At 43.6% G+C, this 24,781-nt stretch overlaps 1 protein-coding gene across 2 annotated transcripts; it reads right to left on the bottom strand.

Moving 5' to 3' along the window:
• Nucleotides 1-905: 905 nt before the first annotated feature.
• PPP1R36 (protein phosphatase 1 regulatory subunit 36) lies at nucleotides 906-17,471 on the bottom strand. 2 transcript variants are annotated; one of them, XM_068682548.1, is made up of 10 exons: nucleotides 17,287-17,471; nucleotides 15,948-16,028; nucleotides 15,131-15,252; nucleotides 14,942-15,011; nucleotides 13,929-14,027; nucleotides 10,182-10,322; nucleotides 5,645-5,684; nucleotides 4,159-4,355; nucleotides 3,884-4,072; nucleotides 906-2,579 (listed from the first exon to the last, which is right to left on the bottom strand). In XM_068682548.1, the coding sequence occupies exons 1-10, from the start codon at nucleotides 17,454-17,456 to the stop codon at nucleotides 2,336-2,338; spliced, it is 1,353 nt and encodes a 450-aa protein (XP_068538649.1). In that variant the 5' UTR covers nucleotides 17,457-17,471; the 3' UTR covers nucleotides 906-2,335. The 2 variants fall into 2 exon arrangements, with proteins under 2 accessions (XP_068538649.1, XP_068538651.1); XM_068682550.1 differs by lacking the exon at nucleotides 10,182-10,322.
• Between the last annotated feature and the right edge of the window lie 7,310 nt (nucleotides 17,472-24,781).

Below are 24,781 nucleotides of genomic sequence, written 5' to 3'. Positions count from 1 at the left end.
TGAGCATCATCTCTCAGTCTGAGTAGCTCATCAGCTGCTTTCGATCACCACTGGTAGCTGCCCGGTGCTTCCTCCTCCCTGCAGTGACACAGACCTTGCAGGTAGGTGACACTGCACAAAAAGCTCATTCGCATCCAGAAGCTCTGCTGCCTACGTGAGTGTCTGCTCCACCCTTCGGTCTTCTCCTGTCTTCCTGTGGCTGCCCCAGGCCCACCACAAGCCAAGTGTGTAACTCCATGAGATCTCTGCCCCAGGCACTGCAGGGGCTTGTTCACAGATCCCAGTTATTAGCAAGCACCACAGACTGCACTGCCCTGCAGGACCAAGGTGGCAAAGAATACCTTTCCCTCATACTCTTTTCTAAGGCCCTGTACTATACCTGTCTGCGTGGACATGGCAAAGCAAGATGCTTTTGAAAGGATTAGCGTCCTGGGATGTCAATCCACAGATCAGAGAGGGGACAGTGTCACACTTACAGAGACAAAACATCGCCCAGCCTTGTAGAGGTCCCCTAATGCAGAAACCAAAAGTTTTCTCCCAAGACCATGAGAAGCAAGCTGTGATGTAGTGTCCCTTAGCTCCAGGTATTGGCCAACATATTGCTACATCATTCAGTAGAGAAACTGTTGCTGCAGGGCAGTGATACCACAAATGTCTCTTGCATGTCCAGTCAGGAGTCACTCCTGCAGCCTGGAAAAACAGCTGCACATGCTTTGGACCAACTGAGCTCTCAGGAAACCTGCAACTAAAGCACCATCTCAGTCTTCCCACCATTTTTCAGACCATATGAGCACTAATCTGCCTGCCCAGAATGAATGCAAGCATATAACCTAGAAATGTTAGTTTGAAACAAAGAGTGCACCACTCCACATCATGTATGTGAAGAAGACATAGAAGTATCACTCAGTTTTAAATTAATATTTTTATGTATTTTTCCTTCAGGAGATAATGTGTTTTCTGCCCCACAAAATTTCTAAGAGTTTTTTTTTTTATTTATTTTTGCTTTGTACAAGAACAGATGTCTACTGAAAAGCTTGAGAGATAAACTGCAGGCCACGGCTCATCCCATGATAAAAGGACTCACCTGACACGTGGAAAACCATCCTAGTCCACAATGCCACTTAGGTGTTAAAATAACATGTGCCAGCCTAAGTGAAGAGACTAAATAATAGCTGTGAGTCTGCAGTTCAAATGTCTGTCTCAATAAGGTGGTGCAAGAACATCTCATGTAAGTGACCTAGTCCCTGGACTATTGGTAACTGCAGAAGTTCCTCAATATAATTTCAGTGCAAACCTTCATCCTTTTAAAGACTGAACCACACACTGCAAGGGAAAATTGTGTTGTTATTTTTATCTAGCAGAAATATATTTCACTGAAAAACTTCCAAACCATCACTGATGCAGCAAACTTCTAAAAATGCTGAAAATATTACCTCTCAGCTTTTCTTTCACTTTTTAATCATCCATTATTTTTTCATTGATTCTTATTGACTATGCAAAGGCCAGGATTTCATCCTAAATTTTCCTCCTGATGACAAGGATTAGTACAGATATTTAGTCTTGTAGGTAAAGTGATACATGATTTCTTATCATGAATGCGTTATGTTTCAAGATATTGACAACCCAGCTGCATACTTTGATTTTGAACTTCTAAGATTTGCTTTTCCAATCATGTAAAGTCCATGATAAAAATAATATATATATATTATTTAAAAGATAAAATGAAAGTTCATAGATATTTTAAAAAACAGCTTTCCTCTTTGCTATACTCTTTTCACAATGAATCATAAATTAGGCTAAGAACAAAATGAGAGATGATGGAAATCAAAAAAGGATTAAACAATATATTAAAGACGATATATTAAAGAGTAACTTCCTTTAAAAGTACAGTTCCAGGAACTTTTAAACTATAGTAAGTCCTGTCCCCTCATTGCTTTACTAACCCTGTAGAAAAAGAGGGTTGATGTTAAAATCCATAATCATATTCATCTGCGGGTGTCAAAGCACTTCCCAAAATAAGTCAGTAAAACAGTCTTCTCAGAAATAGTGCAAAGAAAGCACTAAGATGAAAGAGGAATAGTTAGTGACAGAACCAGGAATTACAGTCCAGTTCTTCAGTCACCCAGTACAGATCCTTGTGTGTAAAACTACCCCACTTCTGACAAATGATTTTGGCTTTTTAATCTGCAATTTCAAAATTATTTACTTAGCAATATGAAATTATGCCACTGAATGAAATAAGATACCACTTCTGCTAGATGCTCTGATTACAATCATCTTCTGCCATTGCTTTTGACAATACAGCACTCTCACTACTAAACCTGTTTTGGGAGCTTTATAGAGGTGGCAGATTCAGGCCATTTGTCAGGACAGAGGAACAACTCCTTTGTCTTCCTTGTTCTCGTTCTTGTCCTTCTTCTTGTTCTTGTTCTTTTTCTTGTTCTTGTTCTTGTTCTTGTCCTTCTTCTTTTTCTTTTTCTTGTCCTTCTTCTTGTTCTTGTTCGTCCTCCTCCATCGCCTCGTCAGACTCGAGCATACAGGAATTTAACTCACTACAGTGAGCTCCAATGATGCCCACCCTGTTAGAAAACACGGTGTTAATAGGCTTGACACAATGAAGCAGAGGAAAATAGGAGAAAGGGGGAACAGCTTGTAGTATTTCCAAGGTAAACCAGCAAGGAACGTTGCCTCCTTTAACTGGACTGTGAATAACACACACTATGCTGTGATTGTCTGCTTCCTCCAGGGAAGAACAAATAACCACACTTAGACACTCAGCACCTTGCATACCATGTCATGTTTCTGTCTCGAACGTGCATGCACACAACATGAATTGCGTATGTCCAAGTGAAACTTGGCCCTTCCTGGAAAGGTTGGCTGTATTGCACATGAATTGCTGTGATTAAGTTATAACACCGAGATGCTTAGGGGGCACCCAACTTCCAAAGCATGCACAAAACAACTATATGTGCATTTGTAGCAAATTTCACTCTCTGAGGAAATACTGGACTTGCTGGTCGTGTGTTCTGGATAAGTCTGACAATTTTGCATGTAGAGTGCTGTAGTGTTCATTAGATTGCCAGAATTCTGGTAGATCCAGAAAAACTAAGGCAATTCTCAAATTATAATTTCCAGGCAGAAGAAGATGACTTACGTAGAAAAGTCTTACAGGGAGCCTTATATACACTTCAGCAGAGCAACACTGAATTGGACTCAATGATCCTTATGGGTCCCTTCCGACTCGGGATATTCTATGATTCTATGATTCTATGTTTGCATCACTTATTACATAAAAACAATTGTAGTGATACTGCTGTTAACCATAGGCAGATGCAAAATTGAATATCTCTTTCATGGCATATCCAGGCTTGAAAAATGTTGTGTTTGTTTTGAATTGGAAGAAAAGGTTCTATCTGTATTACAATTTAAATTATTTTTTTTTTAAGTGCAATATAGTAACAAAAAAAAAAAAAATTGTCAGAATAGAATACATTGGTCATGTCAGATCAGAATGCTGAAGAAATAAGAAACTGTAATGAATCATGAGAGGAAAAAAATAAACATCCCATTTTGATTTTGACAAGTTTGAATTTGTTTTTTGTTCAAATTTATCTCAATGCATATTTGCTTTCCCAAAAAAACTTTCCAGTTTTAACAGAACAGTATGATGGGCAGTAGCTGTGTTGCTTGCAGTTAGCCAAGAGTTCTTCATCTGCAAGTTTCAGGCTCACTCACGCCTGCCTTACACTCCTCTTCCTCTCTAACTACTGCCTATGCAAGGCCCATATCCAACAGCCCCTCTCCTGGTGAGGAAGAGCTAGCTGCCAGACATCCTTCCTACCAGCACTACCAGATCTATTTATGCAGAGAAATAGCCCCTCACTTGGTAGTGAACAGCTCTGAGAAGTCCGGCAGGTTGTCACACGAGCAGGGGCGCGGGTCCATGCCCTGACAGTAGTGGTTCTGGGCGAGGTAATGAGCTCTCTCCTTTGGCAAGGGCAGCAGTGTGCTGAGCATGGGCGAGCGCTGCTGGACCATGCTGTTTATGGGTGGATGCTTAGCATGGGCTTGTCTTGAAAGAAAACAAATGCAGCTGTTATCTCAGTCTATTTGTACAGGGCACGTTATCGAAGGGCTCATCGGTATGTCAAACTGTACCTCTGCCATGGCAATCTCACTGCATCTGCATCAGTAGCCCTCTTGCCTGCTTCCTGCAAAAAAACATTTCTCCTGTCTTTTAGGGTGGGATTGAACATGTCGGAGCAAAGAAGCCTGCCGATTTCTTCCCGAATCACTTGGAAGTGCTTCCGTCTGAACACAAGCCAAGCCACATAGCTGCAGAAGTTGTAGAAGCCCTAAATTGAAAACACAGATCACATTTTCACTGGGAGAAGGTTCAGAATCTCACTGCGTCCCACAGTGCAGGTTGGCGTGACTCCATTAAAAAGTCAGCAACCAGTCTGGCATCTAACTTCACCAAATATCACTGAAGATTTGAAAGCAGATTTTTTTAAAGGTTTGCAGACAAATGAGGCTATAAACACAGTTAGCTCAGATGGATTTTGTCTTGCTCAGCTGACCAGTGTGGCTTAGTTTTGCTGCTAGGAACTAAGGAGTGAACCTGGGATTACCATCCAGTTTCCTTCAATAATTAATGGAAAGAGACTAGTGGGATGAGTCATTCTGTGGGGGTTCTTATCGCACACATCTGTCTCAAAAGGCAACAATTCACCCCCTTTGTCTGCATCGACTGTCAACGAAGCCTAAGGGCTTAGGCTGACAGGACAGCTATTGTTTGGGCAGCTGGAGTTAGACAAGATGATTCCCACCCAAAATGACAGCATTGTGATCACAGAAGATATTGCTACCAAATATGAACTCAGTGCCTCTTACTTCCACATCTCTGCTTGCTGGTTAAAAAGAAGATCCAGCTTTTCAGTCCATTTTAACATTTGTGATCCCTGGCCCAAGTTGAATCAACCCCCAGTAGATTGAGTCTCTACTAAGGTTCCTGAAAAGGTGGTCTCACTGGGACTACTGTGTATCCTTGGAATTGAATCCAGTTCCTCTCTTTCAAGGAAAGGCTCCCCAGTTTGTGAACTACAGAGTATAATTTGGGCCTAGCTGTTTTGTATTAATTTGCCAAAGCCCTGCTACATAGTGAGGCTCATAAATTGCTCATTGAGCTGTATGTAGCAGGCCAGAAAAGCTTATTGGCATCTAAAAATGTTGCCAAGCACAATGGAACTGAAAGAAGACTGTGAAATTTCTTACCTATAGAGATGAAATTGTGAGGCCAATGATGAGAAGAAAGCTATAGACCAGACCTCCCAGAGGGACCCCAGGCTGTGATGGGAACTGGCTGGGCTCTGAGCCACAGAGGGACTGAAATTCCCCAGCTCAGGGCTCCAAGGGGGAAGAGGCTTGGGCTGAAGGGCAAAAAGTTGGTATTTTACAGAGACATTATAATCTAGGCTCAAGAAGTAAAAGTTTACTGTGGGTACTACTCTGCCCTGCAAGTAAGCCACTGGGAGAACCAAAAGGAAAGGAGCAGGCTGTCTGAAGTACCTGAATGTGTGAGAGGGGGACATGGTCTGTGCTGACACTCAGTCAAAATCTCCGTTTATCTTTGTGTCTTTCTTACCTCAAAGAAGTTCCAATCTTTCTGTGATGATGTTGTTCTCCTAAAGCAGTGAACAAGAGCACAAAATTAATAGCAGCAGTCATCCTTTCAGTTCTTTGTACAGAGCTTTGAATATGACTCACGGGGCTGCTGCCAAGCTGGCATTTCACCAGGGCAATAAAGTTGTTGCTGGTAAATCCTCATTACTAGCATGCAGAGACCTACTGTCTAAGAGAAAGACAAGAATACTGCGCTGCCTCAGAAGGAGAAAAGGCAAAATATTGTATGGCTCAGTTAATTAAATCCAATAGAACAAAGCTGGATGTGATGAGCAGGGGAGGCACCCCTCCTATGCTATCAAAACTGATCTCTCTGCTTGGGCCTCTTAAAAGTGGTCAGCTCTGATCTAACCCAGTTCCCACTGAAATGAATAGAAAACTCTTCCTGACATCACTGCAAGAGCAACGAGCGCAGTTACCAAGGGCACAAAGCCAGGCCAATGCTGAGACAATATACTTGAAAGTCAGGAAGGAGATGCCAAATGCATCTCCAAGCAGAAATGTAAAACATGTACGAAAACGACAAAGGGCCTTTGTTAAAGAAGCAGCAATTTGCGCAGTGGACGCCAGAGAGATGCTCTCACCACCCACTTGAGCCTGGGGATTCTCATGCAAAGCCAGATGACTGTCCTTCAGGGAAGCAACCATTAGAGTGGAGGGTGATGCACACATCCCAGCAGCCACTCGGTTCTCCGGGAGCTGGCACGGCTCACCCTTGTGGAAGGGAAAGCAAGTTTTCTCTACCAGCCTTTGGATCTCCACAGTCCTGCCAGATGCACGATAAACTCCATCTCTGTCAACTCACCAACTCCTGAAATGTCCCTAACCTTCCTGATAGCATCAACTGTTCCACACACTTAGGGTACACCCAGCTGCCATCACCCCAGAAACGTCACTGCAACCCCATAGCTCTATTTACTATCTTCTGATCTTAATTTATTGATATTTTGATCAGGAGGACTGTGTATCTCCCTGCCGAGCTCTCACTAATCATACCCTTCATGACACCAGCTGAGATCCCAAACCCACATATTGTACAAGAGAAAAGAAGTTTGACTCTTCAAGCGTGGCACAGCCATCTGCCCAAGCAGATCTCCCAGATAACTTCAACGCTTTTAATTCCTTATGAATTCTGGAAAATCACAATGTTCTGTGTTTCAGAATATCAGAGCAGAGGAACCTAATGTGACCCCAGCTTTTAAAACCTCAATGTAAAACCCTGCTTTACCTTTAACATTAGATAGTTCATGCATTATCTTAGAACCACTCCCCGGTTTAGCAGAGAAACCAATGTGGAGGCCAGCAACAGAAATTAACAGCAATAATTAGAGTTAAATAATGCTAGGGGTCTCCACCCTTCTTTTCCCCAGTGCTTTACTTCCTTCAAGTAAGGTATTAAGCTAAGAGACCTGCTTGAAGTAAAGTTTCCTAAAATAAATGCTGAAGCAAGAGGCACCTCCCATGTCTACAGCACAGTTGCTCATTACCTAGGAAAATGCAGAAAGGGTTAGGAAAACATCAAACTTGCAACAAGATTCAGGACAGGACTTGTAAGAAATATGTGAATGAGTGAGCAAAGAGCATCACGATTTCCAGAAATATAACAACAGTGACCTCTTAGAGCTGTCAGGGTGACAGGATGAATTAATGTGTGGAAGAGGACAGCGCCAAGAACAGACGGTGCTGTAGGCATGGGGTTTGGATGTAAGATCATGGCTTCAGACATCTACAAGAATTACTGTTCTGTGTAGGGGCACACAGGGCAATGTTTCTTGTGCCATTTTAACAGCTCCTTTGACCACGGCTGTGACTCCAATTGCTCATGGATCAAGCTAGCATCAAGGATCAGTAAAGGGCCGACTCAACTATTTGTGCCATCGATGCTTGCAGCTTTGGGAACACTCTGTATTTTTCCCATTATGACAAATACCCATAAGGAAACTGGCACCACAAAAAGGTTGCACAACCTCCATCAACTTAAAAGGAGAAAGCCAGACACACCTATTCCTTCCTCAGCGTTGGAGGCACAAAAGGACTAATGCTAACATACACAAATAACAGGTCTGGAGGTACTCTCTCAAATTCCAGTCTGGGATGGTATCAAGATAGGATTTTAATGCTGCATTTTACAAATCATGTAAATTGTTAAGATGAAGATGTTCTCCATCTAAGCTTCCCTTTTTAAGATGGGAGACTTTCAGAGAAAGACTTCACATGAAAAATCAATAATTTTATACGAACACATACACATTTGGAAGATCTGGAAGGGTCACTTGGAAGATCAGTTTCTCAACATAGTATAAGATTTAATTAAGATGTTGCTATGGTGAATTACAAGAAAAAGCAAAAGCTTCAATACCAGCATGAAAACATGGTTGGGTTATAAGAAAACATAGTAAAACTGAATGAATTTTACATTAATGTTAATTTCTCATTTTTTTAATCTAAACATTTTCCAAGTAAAATAAATACATAAATAATCATCAAAGGTAGCCCTAGCCCCAGTTTCCATTTTGACAAAGGACCTTTTCCACCCAAAACAATGTATGCTTAAAAAATTCCTAATCATCTTTTACAATTAAGAGTGTTAATCAGTTCTGTCCCTTAGCTCTCATATTTGGCAGTTCATATAATGGTCTGGGAGGCTCCAGATAACATTTAAGGCTAAACTGAGTCAGCCTGGAAGAGATTATATTTATGTAATTGCCAAATGCTATGGGAAGTGCCATACATTGTAACATGCTCAGCATTAGCCTAACTCTGAAGTCAGCTGTAGTCAGCTACCACCACCCTGCTATGAGTAACCCAGTCAGGTCTCTTTTCATACAGCACCTTACCTCATGAATGCTTTAGGACACAGCCCTTTTCTAGCCTTTGTGTTTTTTTACAGCCTAGACACCAGCGTCCCAACCCAATGCCAGCCTCTAACCCCCACTGTGATGGAAATATTAAAGAACACATTTTCCTGTTTCAGCTCTCTACTCTCACTCCCGAGCTGCTGTTCTTTTTGCCACTAGACCTCTTCCTTGCCACAATCCTGCACATTCCCATCCACCAGACAATGCCAGTGAGTGGAGAGGCAGCAGAGCTAACTAGCTCTGTATGCAGCACAGGCTGCTTTATCCAGCTGCATCCAGTCCTTGGATTCAAGTTGCTTGTTGCAGTAAGTTCCTCAAGCTGAGTCTCATAAGTGCTGACATTAGGGCCACCCAACAGAAACAATGAAATGCTGTCACAGCCCTCCCTGTCCAACCAGCAAGAAGGTTAACTGGATGCCTTAGCAGAAATCTGGAAGCAGGCATGTGGCACGCAACGCTGCTCCCAGATCTGCCCCCTGAAATACCAACATGCCAGGATGCTGTGAGAATGTGCAGTTAATTTTCAGGGTCCAGTGCCCTGTGGCATGGGGGCACACCAAAATGAAAGCCCTGTGGGGATAGCAGTCTCCACCTCCTCTTTGCCTCCACTGTTTCATAAGTTACCTTCTCCTCTTGGTTAGGAGGATACCCAGGTTCCTCCAGCCCCAGAGAGAAGTGAGGCTGCCCAGAAGCTGTGTTGCAGGAAGACAAGAGAAGGACTGTGACTCCTCTGGAGAACTGGCAGCAGAGTTTCACACCAATGGACTTTGAAAAAACGTGCCTGAAACTGCTCTGAGAAAATCCTAGTGACTGGCTACTGCCCCAAAAAAGGAAACATGCATACTTGTCTCCAAGCCTCATAATTCCCCTAGTTTCTCTGCCTTTTAAAATACCTTCCCATTCATTCATACCTCCTTCAGTTTCTTTTTAAATTTCCACTACAGCTTTTTGTTCCTCTTAGTCTTTAGCTGGGCCCATGGCATCTACAGACGTACTGGTTTCCACCACTCTGAAAAAGCCATGTACCATGTTCCTTGCTCAGAGGTAGGAGTCCTGCGCTCCCAAAGCCCACAGTCCCTAAGCACAACCTTTTCTTGTCTCTAGTCCCTTCACAAGCATGGTCCCTTCCACCTGCAAGTAGTCTTATGCTATTTCAGACTTGGCATAGGAGGAAATTTATGCAAGGATCAATAGCAAACAGCAGGCACATAACCATTTGCTTTTAAGGTTTAATGAGTCAAAATGGCACAGGTGAGATCCACAGCTGGCATGGCTTTTTGCACTGCTGGATTTCACACTGAACCCATCAAAGTTTCCTGTTGTGTGTATCTAGCAAGCCTTCCGCATGCCAGGGCTAGAGCTTCCCAGGCTGGTATTCAGAACTCTGCTGCAACTTGCTGTGGCCGAACCAGTTGGCAACAGCTCACCAGAAACACTTCTGGAGCCAGTTACCAGCTAGAGCAGCTGGGAGATTGGGACACTTCTCTGTGTCTTGGTCTCTTTGCCCCTGTGACTGTTCGACTCATGAGACTTGTTACCTCGGGCTTTCACTTGTGTCACCCAAAAGGGGCCTTGTGCTTGGGCTGCCGTGGCCCTTGACACAGCAAGGGTCCCCAGAAGGAAGAGCTTTCCTTGGCTTACTTTCCACTAGGTGAGTGGCTCTGCTGTGCCAGGCCTCTTTCGAGGATAAAGTTACTGTAGACCTTGGCAAGGTGAATCCTGGCCACTGCTAACTTCGCCAACACCTCGTCCATTTCTTTATTCTCCAGCAAAATCATAGTTCTGTTTAAAAAAAAAAAAAAAAAAAAAAAGATTTTAGAGAATGGATGCATGGTTTTCAGGCACATAAACCAACACACCCCATGACTCTGCTATCAGAAGACCCCTCTACAGCAGGGCTGAGTTCACAAGCATCCAGCGCAGCTCTGCAGTGCTGGTGGGGCCACCAGGCCTGGGGCTTGGGCCCAGACAGTCTCCCTTGCCCTACAGAACTTGTAAGCTCTGTGCCCACAGCCTCTCAGGTTGCTGTCTTTGATCCTACATAGCTTATGAACCCTTTCTGCAGCCTACACGAAAGCCCTGGAGGTGCATTTAGATCTCTCCAGGCGCAGACTCTGTCATTGGGCAGCCTGAAGCAGTGGGTCTGGCTCGTTCGGAGACAGCACTTACTTCTCTTCAAAAAGGCACACGAAGCGCTTTTGGGGTGGCCTCTAAACAGGAACGGCTGACACCGCAAGCCTGTATTTTAAACCACTTCAGATCAAACGCTAAGGAAATGCCAAACCAAAGAGCTTTCTATTTCCTCTGCTTCCCCTGTAATCCAGCCGACTGTCTCCCAGGGCCTGGGAGCGCTACAGGCCTAAAAGTTACAATCCTCCTTTCACGCTCGGGAGAGGTGTTTTTATCTGTCCCATCCCTGATGGCCTCAAGCTCTAAAGCTTCCTGCATGACCCACCTTTAATAATTAGGACAATTACTCTGGGCTTCTCAAGGATAATTGCTAATAAAATTCAGCAAATTTTCCTCAAAAGACATGAAAGGGTTGGAAGCAGAAACAGATAGAAACTAAGGGGGGAAGAAAATGCAGGACAGAAATAATAGCCCATGTTCCATTCATGTCTCATTCACTACTGCTTAATTTTTGTTCTTAGAGTCACATATTTCAGAGATGAATACTCCCAGGCTGTCTCCAGTGGGGCAATGCTTCATGCCCACTGCTTTGGAAAACTGGTTTGTTGCTTTAGAAGTTGTCTACAAGATCTTTCTGAATTTAGAAGAAGCCAGGAAAACACAAATCTTGGATGTACGCAGAATCTGAATAGCATCAAGAGAAGATAAGGTTGCAAAAAGCCAAAGATGTCCAGATTTGTGATGACTTTCTCTTATAGGAACTCCTTCTGACATAAGAAAGTTTAATGCACAGAAGCAATGATTTCATAAGCAAAGATGGTCTTAGATGTTTTCTTGAGACATCTTGAGACATGAGTACTTCTACACTGCCTAGGTTCAAGACAATTGAGTTATTCAGCCCATCAAGCCCAGTGGACAAAGAATTCACAACAGAGGAGTTGGGCATCTCTCACAGGCAGCCCAAATGGCAGGAATTCCAGAAACACCAAGTATGAGCAGGAATGAACTGTGCTGTTGTTTCTGCATTACTGCATTAGCACACAGGGTCTGCAAGAAGAGCAGCTCAAGGACTGCACGGTCATTGGATGTGTCCACCGTACAGGAACATCAGGCTGCTGAAGGACTAGGCAGGTCACCAAGCCCAGTCTCCAAGCAATCTGTCTGTCAGCTTAACTCTGAGCAAATTATAGGTGTCACTAACCAGACACATGAAATGGTACCAGCTTGTCTTGCCTGCAGTCTGTCTCTACCTGTGGCATGTAGCCAGTACTACACAGGAAAGCGAAAAAGCCTCTGAAATTAAATTACATCTAGGAGGAAGGGGAGGGAGGTTTCTTCCTGAAGAAACAACTAGCAACAGCCCTGAGCATGGGATTTAAGTGGGATAAGTACAGGAAAACAAATGGCTATGCAATCTTCTTTCACATCCTCTCAAATACATCAACATATCACATACCCAAGGATTCTTATCACAAGCGTCATTTTCTGTCATTATGATTTTATTATGTGGTTAAAAAATCCCTCTCACGAGCTCACAGAGCTCCACCTTCAGAAAAAAAAAAAGTAGTTTTCTCCCCAGCCCCCATTACTTTCTAGAAGACTATTCCAGAACTTTAGTCCACAGAAGGAAGAAAAAAAAAAAAAAAAAAAAAAAAAAGTACAGTCCTTGCTACCTTTGATTTGAAATAAACATATGCCAAATTCAGAAGCAGACAAGGTGGATAACAGAGGAAATGGGGGGGGGGAGAGGAGGGAAGAATGGGGACGACGACGACACTTGAACAGAGAATGAAGACGCAATGTCAGAAAGCTCTTCACACCATGATTAATATCTTCTCATTCCTCCATATCAGCTAAGATGCAAGAACAATTAAGGGAAATTTTGAACATTAAGTAAGATCTCAAATAGCCTTTTTTCATTTAATTATCCTTCCTTGTATTTATACTTTGGAAGATCAATATCCTGACTTCCTCCTTCTGCATGGTAAACATCTCTTTTTTAAGCTTCTCTGATGTTACATTGCATGCAGCTAATCCTGGCAAGCAAGCCACTTCCCTTCAGGGGAGGCAGTGAATCTAAATAAAACAGTGCTACAGAATTTTTCTTTGGGAAGCTCAGAGATGGTATATGTTTCCCACCAAAAGGCAGCAGTCACTCTGGGAGCACTGCATGCCATAATGCAGCAAAATGTCTCTTCTGGCAGAGTTTAACCAGTGTTTATAGCTGGTAGCTACTAATCAGAGCCCTCTTGACCCAGGAAACATAAATCTGTATGGCAATAGGTCCAAATCCTCTTCTTTGTTTCAGTCTGTTTTTGTATTTGCCACACCAGCTGATGATATGAACCATGCTGAGATGCCATGGCCAGTGCAGAGTCCTCCTTGTCCTTTACCAGCCAAGAACAAGGGAATCATTCTGCAAATTTCAGCCCAAATCACCACAGTTGTATCTAGGACTTTTATGTTCAAAAATATGTTGATGGTTTCCTTTATTTATGAAATATTCCTTGCACAATGAGAACCTGTCAATCTACAGACATGAAAGAAATCATTTCCTTAAGGCCAACAATTCTCCAGAAGTCTTTTCTTCAATCCAGAGAACTCAACCCCTGTGTATATCAAGGCTTCATGAATTGTGAGGAAAGTAATTATCAGGTGTTTTAATAAAATGGTCAATCAATTCTCAGAGACTATTAAAGAGTCCAGCAAATCATTAAGGTTTCTTATAACCATGGTTTGTAACTCAGTAACACTTTCTCCCAAGGCATAAAACTCTCTAACACAGCAGCTCCTAAACTGTTCCTCTGGCATCCCCACTTCCACTTTGCAAGGTAGCAAGTGTGGTCACACACCCTTGCTTGGAAACTGCTTTCCTAGCATATATTTCTCATGCTGTAACATGTTTCTAGCACTGAAGAGTCATCTGAACCTGTCTTGCAAAGTATTTAGAAATGGAATCTTGGAGCAATGTGACCCACAGCACAACTAAACGCCCAGCACACTCAGCTGTGATTCGGAGGTGCTCCATATTGCAAGCAGAAACGACGGGATGCTAATGCTGTTATTGGGAAATGGCAATAGGGGATGGTTATTTGGGTCAGGGCACCCACACAGATTTAACATTCGGGTAGTAGTAGTGATTTATTCAGACTGCAGTATTATCTTGAGGAGATAAATACCCAGGGCAAAGTCTGGGTATTTACACACTTAAAGTCAGGCAAGCTCTGGGTACTTACAACTCTAATGTTTTGTACTCACGAAATCAAGGATGTGGTTTCTTTTTCCAGGGCAATTTTTTCCAGGTAAAAAGATAAGTAGAAAAGCAGGGCCATGAGGAACTCATCTAGTTTCTTATTCCTAAATGAAAGGTAGAAATGTCACTGGGAAGTCTGTAGGTCTGCAGATCTAGACACCACCAGACCATTACAACAAAGAACAAAGTCTCTGCTCAAGGGCCTGCATTATATCGAATATCTGTGTGGCTGTGTGGTTGAGACCCGTTCATAGTAAGCACTTCACTCTACAGCGAGATTTTGGAGGCTGTTAGAGAAGTACTAGCAGTGTCCAAGAAACATGCTGAACAGTGGGTTGAATTGGGTATCATCAGACTTCCTGCAAGCACATTTTCTGCACTGAACATGCTGAAAAAGCAGCATTTGCATTCAGAGTAAGACAGGAAAACTGGGACAACTGGGACACCTCTCCTCTTGTCCAAGGACAGTATGACTAAGGCCCAACAAAGTCTACAGATGCAATTCTAAATCAAAGGCAATGCAGCCACTGCATGGCCCTGGCAATCTCAGGGAAACGCCTCTGAGATGTGATGCTCTGCCGGCTGCCTCCTTCCTTTAGCATGTAGAGGAGTAACACAGATAAGCAGCAGCAGCAATTAATGAGCTCTGCAGCTCTGAGCAGAACAGCAGCTGCACAAGAAGGCAGCCCAGATGCCCAGTTGTGTTAGGTACTCACGGTGCATGCAGTGTTGTGGATGCTCTAGCAAACGTGGAATTTAACTTAGGGTAAGATGAATAACAACCTTTGGACATTTAGGCCCAAGTTCCTGGCTACCTTTAGCTAACAGAGTGGAGGGCTTCTAAACAAGCAGTGGGATTATTTCTCTGAATGCCAAGGTTAAAATACATGTGGTGTTATCTCACACTAAACCCCTCTTCTAAGCCTCTGATATTTCATACTCCACTTCTCATACACCATAGTCTCTCCACTACCCAACACACACACATAATTCTCGAAACAATTTGTACATAACATACCCCATAACTGCTGAAGAAGGTAGCATGCGCTCTGACTTTTTTTCTTCTTCTTTCAAAAGTAAAGCAACATCTGAAAACACAGAGGAGAAAATAGTATATCCTCCAAAAAATCACTAGCTATTAGTAGCAATAGTTTTCTGATTTCTGTGGGCAATGCCTTGCTGATACAAGATACCAACATTTACTCACATTTGACATCATCCAACGTCACATATTCATGTTGTACCCACTTTGACAGCTTATGGATTTTTTCCTCTTTGTCATCCAGCTTTTTTTCAGGGAGCGTTGCGCTGCCTTCATCTTGGAAGATGCTAGGAGTTGACCAATACATAGCATTTAAGGACACTGTTAATTCCAGTCACAGAACAGTCACATTATCTACCTGGTATGCACTTTCCTCATTGCACACAATTTCAAAGGGCCAGGCAGTGAAATGTGCTTGGCAGATAGCCTGAGCTAACTTTCAGCTATTATAACCACAAAACAGGCTGGGAATGTTAGGAGAAATAGGACATTTCACCTCCAAGCTTGCTTCTGAAGTTGCCCTTTTAGTTGCTAATATAATAAATTGCGACTATATTATTTAGATCAAAGAGGTTTTAAGTAATGGATGAAAGTCAGCTACACCGTGTTGTGAATTTATAAAATTAATAATAATAATAATACTTTAATCTTTGAAGTGCCTTACAAAGATGAATTAATTACCTCACAATACTCTTCAGAGCAGATGAGAATTATTACCTCTTTCTGAGCGATCTGGAAACAGCAACAAAGATGCAGAATGACTTTACCAAACTCACAGCAGGCTAGTGCCTGAGCTAGCATTCAGCACCAGGCATGTCTGGCCCTGTTTTTGTGTTCAGACCACTCATCCACCCTATTGAAATGACAGGTGGCTCCCTGCTTCACGTGTTTTGTTCAGACATGATCCTCAGACAATGGATGAAAATATTCCCACCCAAATAATCTTGTTCCTTCTTGAGCTGTGTCAGTCGGTTTGACATACCTCTTTAATGTCTTGACACATATTTCCCGAAAGCAAGTATTTTTTCCTTCCTTAAGGTTTTCCTGAGATGCTGGACTGGAGCTGAAATAGAGAGTGTGAGCATGCAGTGGCATGAATTTACATTTTTAGCAGCAGTGCAAAAAGGTCAACATGCCATGATAAAGAGGAATATATATTTCATCCTCTAACTGACACTAAGAAAACATCTGGGTCATGCTTAGGTCCACATGAGACATTGCTTTCAAGAACAGAGAAGGCAAAAATAAGAAAAGGTCCTCCTGCTCTGTCTCCTGCCATCGTAAGCACTGCATCATGTAAACCCTTCAAGTCACCCATGTCTCAAGAGGCTTCACCCTCCTGCTCTTGTCCTGACAACGCCAATGAATAGGGGCTTTGGGTTCACCAAGGGCAGAGGCAGCAGACGTGGCTGGGAAACTCATTCCCATCCCAGAGAGCACCGGGTAGAGTCAGCAGCATCCCCAAGCCCATAAGGGAAGCTGGCTGATGCTGCTGAGACTCAGACCATGAAAGGCTCCCACAACAACCGTGTGGTCAGGGAAGAGGTGAGCAGCCCAGCTCTGCCGTGACGAAGGCTTGGAAAATGCCAGCAGGGCAGGGAGGCAGCAGCAGGGAGTGGGCGACTGACCCAGCTGCACCACGCCATGCCGCGCTGCACTGTGCACTGCCTGCCCTGCATCTGGGAAGAGGGCAGCAGAGGATATTGTTTCTCCCCAGTGGTTAAATGTATGGAAATTTTTCAGGCCAGATGAAGTCTGAATCCACAGCTGCCACACCAACTCAAAGTGCAGGTACATGAGCTTTCTGCCCTGCACAGCTGTGGTTTCCCAAAAGGTTTGCAGTCCTACAGTGCTCACTGCCATGTGGGGCCAAACGTAATGTAGAGAGCTTCAGTCCATGGACTCAGTGGACCTCCACCTGTAGATGCCATGGATAGCATTTAGCCCTTGCTTTCAGCACTGCTGCTGCACCGCATGGTTTTCTGGCACAGGGCAGGACTTGCCACACACTTTTAGCAGTCCCTCTGAAGTGAATTCATCTTGAGACCAGTACAGAACAAATGCATATTTCTGTTTTTCTCCATTAACATGAGGGGATAAATGCCACAGAGTAACATTTAAGAGCTCCAGTCTCAATATATATATATATCTATATCTATCTATATACATGTATCTATATATATATACACAAATACATATTTGTCATGGAGTTTGTCGATGCTTTTCAGCCGAAGCTATGTTAGACTGATTTTGCCTTACTTGGAACAGCTGAATCAAGGCTTTAAAACTGCACAATATGAAATCAAACAGAATTCTTTTACCTTGCAAATTCAAGTGTATTAGTATCATCTTTCCAGTACCACACGCCTGAAGTTAGTTTTATTGTCTGCAAGAAAACAGCACGCAGGTTACATGTCACAAACACAAAGCTCTTGTTCTCGGCCCAGCTCAACAAAATATTTAGAACACGAGTGCTGTGCATATTGCCCATTATGTACCTTTCTTAAAACTGCTTTTCACGTAGTTGTTATTTGTGACTCAGTTAAACAGAAGTTCTCTCAGATTAGAGGTTGCCAGCATAAGATAAAACATGCACACACATACACACACATTCACACAAAAATCCATCCTTTTTTATGTCTTTCAGGTTATTAATAAATACTTGAAAATTTGCTAAGGAGCATCAGTTTTTTGGATGCCAGTGAATCAATAAAGACTGAGAAATCGAATGGAGCCCTGCATTATACAACATATCACTTTTATTTGGTTTTGATAACATTTGTGTAATTATGGTGACTAAGCACCAGGAGAAAGGAAATCCTTGTTTTAATTAAAAAAAAAAAAAAAAAAAAAGTTATGCACTTTACTGATGTCCTGAGAACTTTAAGTCAACACCAGATAGACCTGGCAGGAGACACTGAACAAAACCACCGATAACAGGATTGTACAGTATCCATACTTTCAAAAAAAAATTATACAAAACCAAAAATCCCCTAAAAAAATAAAAATAAATAGAGATTAATTAGCCCTTTCTTAATTAACAAAAGAGACTTGCAAACTCTTAACTGTTTTTTGCTGGTCACCTTTAAAGTAAAATCCTTCTTATTGCTGAAATCCTTCTGCCTAAAACTCAAACTCAAAGGAGGTGAAAGCAGGCTTTCTGTGAACTTTTGCCTGGTGTCGTTCAGACAGACAGCACCGCGAGTCTCAGCTTCTTGCTCAATCTCACTTGGTAGCAGAATGCCAAAATAATTTTATGTCGGCAGCCAGCAGCCCGAGCAATGGTTAGACCACAGGGATGAACATTAGGAAACCGTGGCCCTAATCCTTTGTCAAAGAGCGGCTATTTAAACTTGTCAGTTTTAGTCTTCAGCTCCAGCTTCCAAATACTGGTTTACAACTCGCAGAAGAAAAGGCCCACACAAATGCAACACCTTTACATTAGACACAACGGGTTATGAGCTGTGAATGAAAAACAGAAAATGTGGCAGCACGGCAGAGCAGCGCCTACCACAGCAGGAGGAAATACCACCCCCATGTCGTACAAACACAGCTCGGCTCTCACTGACACGATGGCTGAAGGGCTACCCTGCTCCCTCCCCAGCCACCCCATGGCATTTCCCGCTCCCCCAGGGACCTGCTGCAGAGGCAGAGGTGGGCAGCAGGGACAACGTGGAGCTGGGCGAGGTGGGGACACTCACCGAGGTCATGGTGCTCGCCTGGGACGTGGCTGGGCGCTCAGGCTGGCTCTGTTTACAGTAGTGTCCCGGTAACAGCCTGGGAGCTGCAGATCCCAGCACACAAAGCCCCCTCCGGCCTGCTCCGTGCACAAGGACTCACACTCCACATGCTCAGCTCCTTCTCCCCATGCATCTTCCCTGGGTAACTTTTCAGTCAAAACAGAGAAATGAAGTGTTTCCTGTGCAGTGACACCTCAGCAGACACTCGTTTGGGCCTACTGTGTCCCTTGAAGGCAGGGAGCCGCAGAGGTGCTCCTGCTCACTGGCACAGGATGGCACCCATTCCCCCCATTGTGGGCATTACACATCCTTTAGCGTGGGCCTTTACAAGATATAAAAGTGTATCTGCTAAGTCACAAGTCTCCTGTGACATGTCTCAAGTCCTTGTACAAGCAGGCAGCTCCAGATTTGTGAGTTCCCCCTGCAAATAATTCCCATGCGGTAAGGCAGGACGCTTAAGGTCATGGTTTTGAGGGAGGGTTTTTGATCTTTGGGATACTTTGAAGCACTGCTGTGCAAGCAGAAAAGGTCTCATAGTAGTCATTGGCAGTGGAACAGTGTCATTGTGTACAACTGGTACTGCTTAGCTGGCACCCAAAATTGGTACAAGTTGTATCAACAAAAGTACTTCCCGCTGGTAGAAGTCAAGCCCTCGAGAAGGGTGAGGTTTTGTGTCACAGCTAAGACAGCCTAAAAGCTCGTTGTTGATGGGAGAGGCATTCTTTTCCCATCAGTTATCTTTGTGTTTATTCTGTATCTGCTCAGGCCCCACAGCAAGGCGGCTCCCTAACCTGTCAAAAGAGTAATCCAGCAAAAATAAACAATAAGTTTTCTTTTGAGTTAGTGCTTCACAGCGGTTCAGTGCAGTCAGAGAGGGCCAGAGGAGATGCAGAACAAGTTAAGGGGGCAGGAGCACAGCTCTCAGTAGGTCAGATCAGCTGTAAGGTGAAAACCAGCCACAGTCTATGCAAATTTTCCTGGTACAGCTCCACTAGGAAGCAATGAAAATACCTGATCTAAGGCTTTTAGACAGGCCAGCTCTGTAAGACAGAAATAACATTTCCTATGCTTTCAGCTCTAACAGATGGCCTCATTCTTTTTTTTTTTTTTTTTTTTTTTTTTTTTGTGTGATAGTTTCTAACTATGGAAAATACTCCTGAAAGCAGCACTAAGATGTTCGTGAGCACATGGAAGAGCACAGGGACAATACAATGTGGGGAAAGAGAATTTCCATGAAACAATCTGCTTCCTGTCCCTAGCTGCCTCCCATTCCCACAGCTGTCCAGACACTGCATCTTTTCTCCTGTAGGTACTCTTTAAAGGCTTATCCATGCTAACAAAATTAGTCCATGAATAGCTAAGCAAGAATCTCAAATCATCCTGAAAATTCAGCTGACTCTGTTCTCTGCAGTCACCCCCCCCATTATTTTTTTTTTTTTTTTGACAATCATATTGTGTATGTTGTGTTTCCAGTTGCTATTGCAGGCTGCCAAGTACATATCCATGACTTGGCAGCCAAGTTACATATTTAAGAGGATGAGAGAAGCAGGTTTCAGAGCGACCTCAGATCTCACTCACAGCAGCCAGGCAGCACTGCAGAAATAGGCTCCCACCAGAGGACAGTGGGAGGTATGGGATTAATGGCTCGTCAGCAGACTGCTTGATAGAGTGGGGCTGTCATCTGCCTCAGGGGACCATCAGCCCACCTCTGCTCCAGTACAAGTCCTGCCAAAAGAACTACCGAAAGTAAAGGACAAGTGGGAGATACTCAGGAAATAGGACTACTGCTTTACCAGGGTTGGGAGCAAATTTACACAAAAAGCCCAGAGGAAATACAAGAATAAACTGAAACTGAGAACTACCTACAGGGAGCACAACTCTGAATGGGAAGTCTGGGGCTGAGAGCTAAAGAAAGAGCTGGCCAGGCAGGCAAGGAAGGCCTGGGAATTGGAGAGGCAGCCAGGTGAGGTAGGGGAGATGAAGATATCCAGAAGGGATTTGTGTGCAGTGGGACAGAACTGGCTCTGGCCAAGCTATGAGGCTAGAACAGACAACAGTGCTGGGAGGACCCCGAGACTGACGGTATTCCCTGGACAGGAGACCTGGCACATTCAGACACAGCACTCTACTTAATTGAGTGCTCACTGCAGGAGATCAGTTCAGCACAGCTACTTAATGCAGAGCTGAGCACCAAACATCCCACCCATGCTGATGGCCCAAATGGATATCAGTCTGAAAAAGAATTAAAAGCCTGGCATCGTGTCGCAAAGGAGATTAGTGTCTGCTGGATCCCTGCTTTGGCTGTTGCAAAAGTTGGAAGCTATAAAGCGAGTGCGCCAGAAGATTACAAGAAGTGAAATTAAGGTGTAATGGTTGAAGCAGTTGAAGGCTATGTGGGAAACTGATTTCCATACAGGCTTCAGTCACAAAATTCCAGGCAAATCACTTCAACCCGCATTTAAAGCTAATGACCATTATTTGCATTCTCTTTTCTTTCTGAGCAAAGGGCCTTGGCAGGACTGAGTATCCACAGCTGCGACCAAAGCCAATGGGAACTGTACTTAAACCTACAAAAAAGTACTGAGCTGAGTGCCTTGGCATTTCCAGCGGACAAGCCCATAATAGGAAGAAGGTGTTCTGCTTTTATAGTTTTATTTTATCCCCTGTGTCACATCTCAGGGGTGAAAACTGGCATGAAGCACTCAGATGTGATGGCGATGAGCTTCACAGGACACTCCTTCAGAGGTGGGGCTGGCCAGCATGCAGTAAAAAAGGCGTGCATTGAACTGGGACATATTACTTACAGAGCACATGCTGCCCGTCCTGTGCACGGACTGAGGTGCCCTATAGAAAAACATAAATAAATATGCTACCATGTAATTAAAAACTGGGTTATGATACATAAGAAGAAAGAAAGAAAGCAAGAAATAGGATTGCTCAGATGGTCATAATTCCAGCACTTCATACTTTCTGAGCAACTGACTTTGCAGCCTTAATAGCCCTTCTTTTAATGTTGTTTCTTGTGGTGTCTGTGTCCGTGTGCGTCTCAGTAGCTGCAAACACTCAACAGTACGCATATGTAACCATTCCTTAGGTATATCTAATGTTTAATTCAGATATCACACCCAGAAAATAAACACATGCATAAACTCAAGAAAAATATCACTGACTCACTGGCCATTCAGAGTCATTCACCTCTTTTCTGCCTCTTTTTTTTTTTTTCTTCTCGCTGTGTCAAGTCTCTGGCTTCCAGAGCGACCATATTAATTTCCTCCTCTCTTCCCAGGGGCAGGTAAATGTCAGCCCTGGTTTCCCTGGGAATATTAGACTCTGTGTGTGCACAGCTGTTTGCATTAGACACAGAAGCGTAGAATTCAATTTCGCAGGAGGTAATACTTACTCCATGACTATGCCACTTACCTGCCAACTACTTTTGCCTGCTCATTAAAAAGATGATCATGCTGTATGAATGGAATAATGTCCCCGGGCATAACACTGTTAGCACTGGTGTGCTTTTTCACGTCATATTTGTGCAAAATTGAAGCTCCTGCTCCTTGTTTTCAGCAATTTGCAGTGCCCCCCTCTATCAGCACCGCAGCCTTTAGCTCCGTAATTCAGGTATCCAAAGCAAAAGGTGGTTAAAGGGCTGTCCCACAGCTCCTGGCGAGATGCCGTGTCCCCCTAACGTCCTGCTACACCACTGCCAGCCCTGCCCCAGGTTCCCAGCCCTGTGGCCCAGCTGCCTCCCGTGTCTGGCAGCGACCACATCCACGAACACAACCCTGCTGATGGTCAGAGTAAGAACTAGCTGTCAGAGCCAGGATGAAGTTCTGAGGGAAAGCAGACCACAATGACTGCCTAGCATGGCGTATGGGAATAGAGCCTGCACTTGGGAAGCCAGAAAAACCAGCTGCACATTCTTTTAATGAAATCCTCCTGCAATTACTCCCTCCGCGTGGTTTTATCAGATGAGATTATTGAACATTAGCACTTGTCAGCTATTTTCATGCAGCTAGACATTTGCCTTGTGCTCCTAACAATCAACCTTTTGTTATGAACACGCCTCTTACAGAAAGGAAGAAGTATTTAAATGTGCCTCATATCCAACAGGTATTTTCATAAATTTGATTTAGATCCAGCATTCTGAGGTGCTCAGAAATCTACGGAGCTTAACAAAAACGTCAATAGCCCACTTTCTATTTCTTCTCCAGAGCATAATAACCATCTCACTGCTATACAAGGAGGAAAATATAGTGAAAATTTAATATAGTCTAGCTACAGACAAGATCTTCTCTATTCAATACTGTGAATCTTGAAATAATTATTATAGAGCACAATATTTTTAGTTTATTACTGAGAATTTTTATTTAATTTATAATTTTTAGTTTACTTCTCTTACACATGTAGAGCTGGGGACAGGACTAAGGACTCGCTAGCATCGGTTGTCTTTAAGCAGGCTGTCTTAGTACACTTGCAAACATGCTGTGAATGAGATCTGTAGGAAAACAAGGAGTTTGCCAAATGAGAAATAAACATGGTTTTGAAAGAAATATGAGAAATATGTCTACATTTTTGGATATAGCTTAGCGGAAAGAAATGCTGCTTCCAGCTATGATATGTGATTGCTAAACTGTCAGCTCAGCCTTGCAAGAGCTCTTACAGGGACTGATAGTTAACAAATATTTCATGATGCTAGCCAGTTTAAAGCAAAGCAACCAAGACCAGTAAACCCATGTACTTTTTTTTTTTTTTGTCTGAGATACAGAGGTACAGAGTATTAGCACTTCTGGAAGTGTTCTTATTGCTATTCAAAACAGAGCAGTGGCATTTTAGCATGTTCCAACAGATAGGGTACAGCTGTGGTGCTGCTAACTGCTGCCTTAGCACGAGCAAAAATGAGTTCATGCCTTTTTGTCCAGGACACAGCAGTGAGCTGGCACCTTCTGTACACAAAAAGTGGTTCCTGAGCAGTAGGAGAGGGTATCTTCAGCAATCAAAAAGGAACAAAAATTTCCTGCATTAATTTTGATTTTCCTTTAAAAAAAAAAAAAAAAATACTTCAAAAATGTCCTGGTTCCCCTCTCTAAAATGGTGCTGTTATTGGGATGACCAGAGGAACCAGCTTTTCTATGTCTCCACCCTACTGGTGCAGGAGAGAGTAAAGGCAAATGGGTCATGCAAGGGCGGATCAGGGGTTTTAAATACTGCTGCTTCATATGTGGAAGTGAAGTATGTTGCTGCATCTGGAAATGCTGGCCTGCCCAACTGTATAATCACCGCACTGCTACAAGCAAAATCCACTCGAGAGGCAGGTCCACGCTAAAGGCTGCTGCCTGCATAAATATGTGGATGAGAGCGGTGGAGAGATGTGATACCTGCCCCACGTGGGTGTGCTGGAGAAGCCTTACTGGCATAACTCGTTTTGCTGTGGGGTAGGGAGGGGTGGCAACTTTCCTGTGATGAACAACTACAGAGCATAATTTTGCTGCTGTAAGAGCATCCACGTGCTTTGCTGGGTTAATATCACAGGATTCCCATATACCAAGGCACCAGCTTCCTAAGGGAGGCAGAGATTACACCACTGTGTGCTTTCCAAAGGGACAAAGTAGGAGAACCTCATGCCAGGCGCAGGGCTGGGTAAAGAAGGAGACATTTGGAACACCTTTTAAATCATTAGAGCTTGAAATGCTGTTATGTTGCAATGCTTTGGCAAGACTGAAAAAGAAAAAAAAAAAGAAAAAAAAATGCACTTTAATGCTAAGTATGCAGGCTGAGAGTAAGTGCAGGTTTCTTAATGTCATACCTTGCACATACATGCAGAAAAATGCCGAGGCTGGAGATGTGAATTCCCTGAGCACGGTCGCCTTCTCTCGCTGTCCCTCCTATGTACCTGGGGGAGCAGCTGGCAACGTGGAGGATGAGATTAGCAGCGTAGTCCTGGAATGTCACATCTTCAGAGCTGTCACCCCTCGGCTCTGCCCCATGGTGCCCCAAACCTTGAAGGAGAACCTCTCAAACAAATGACAGGCAGCTGCCGAGAGCAAAGCTGCCCAGCCTGCGGGGCTCTCCGCCGTGT

This window comes from Anas acuta, chromosome 5 (genome assembly GCF_963932015.1).
Source record: "Anas acuta chromosome 5, bAnaAcu1.1, whole genome shotgun sequence".
In the NCBI taxonomy this organism is placed as follows: domain Eukaryota; kingdom Metazoa; phylum Chordata; class Aves; order Anseriformes; family Anatidae; genus Anas; species Anas acuta.
This window is presented reverse-complemented; position numbering and strand designations above follow the sequence as displayed.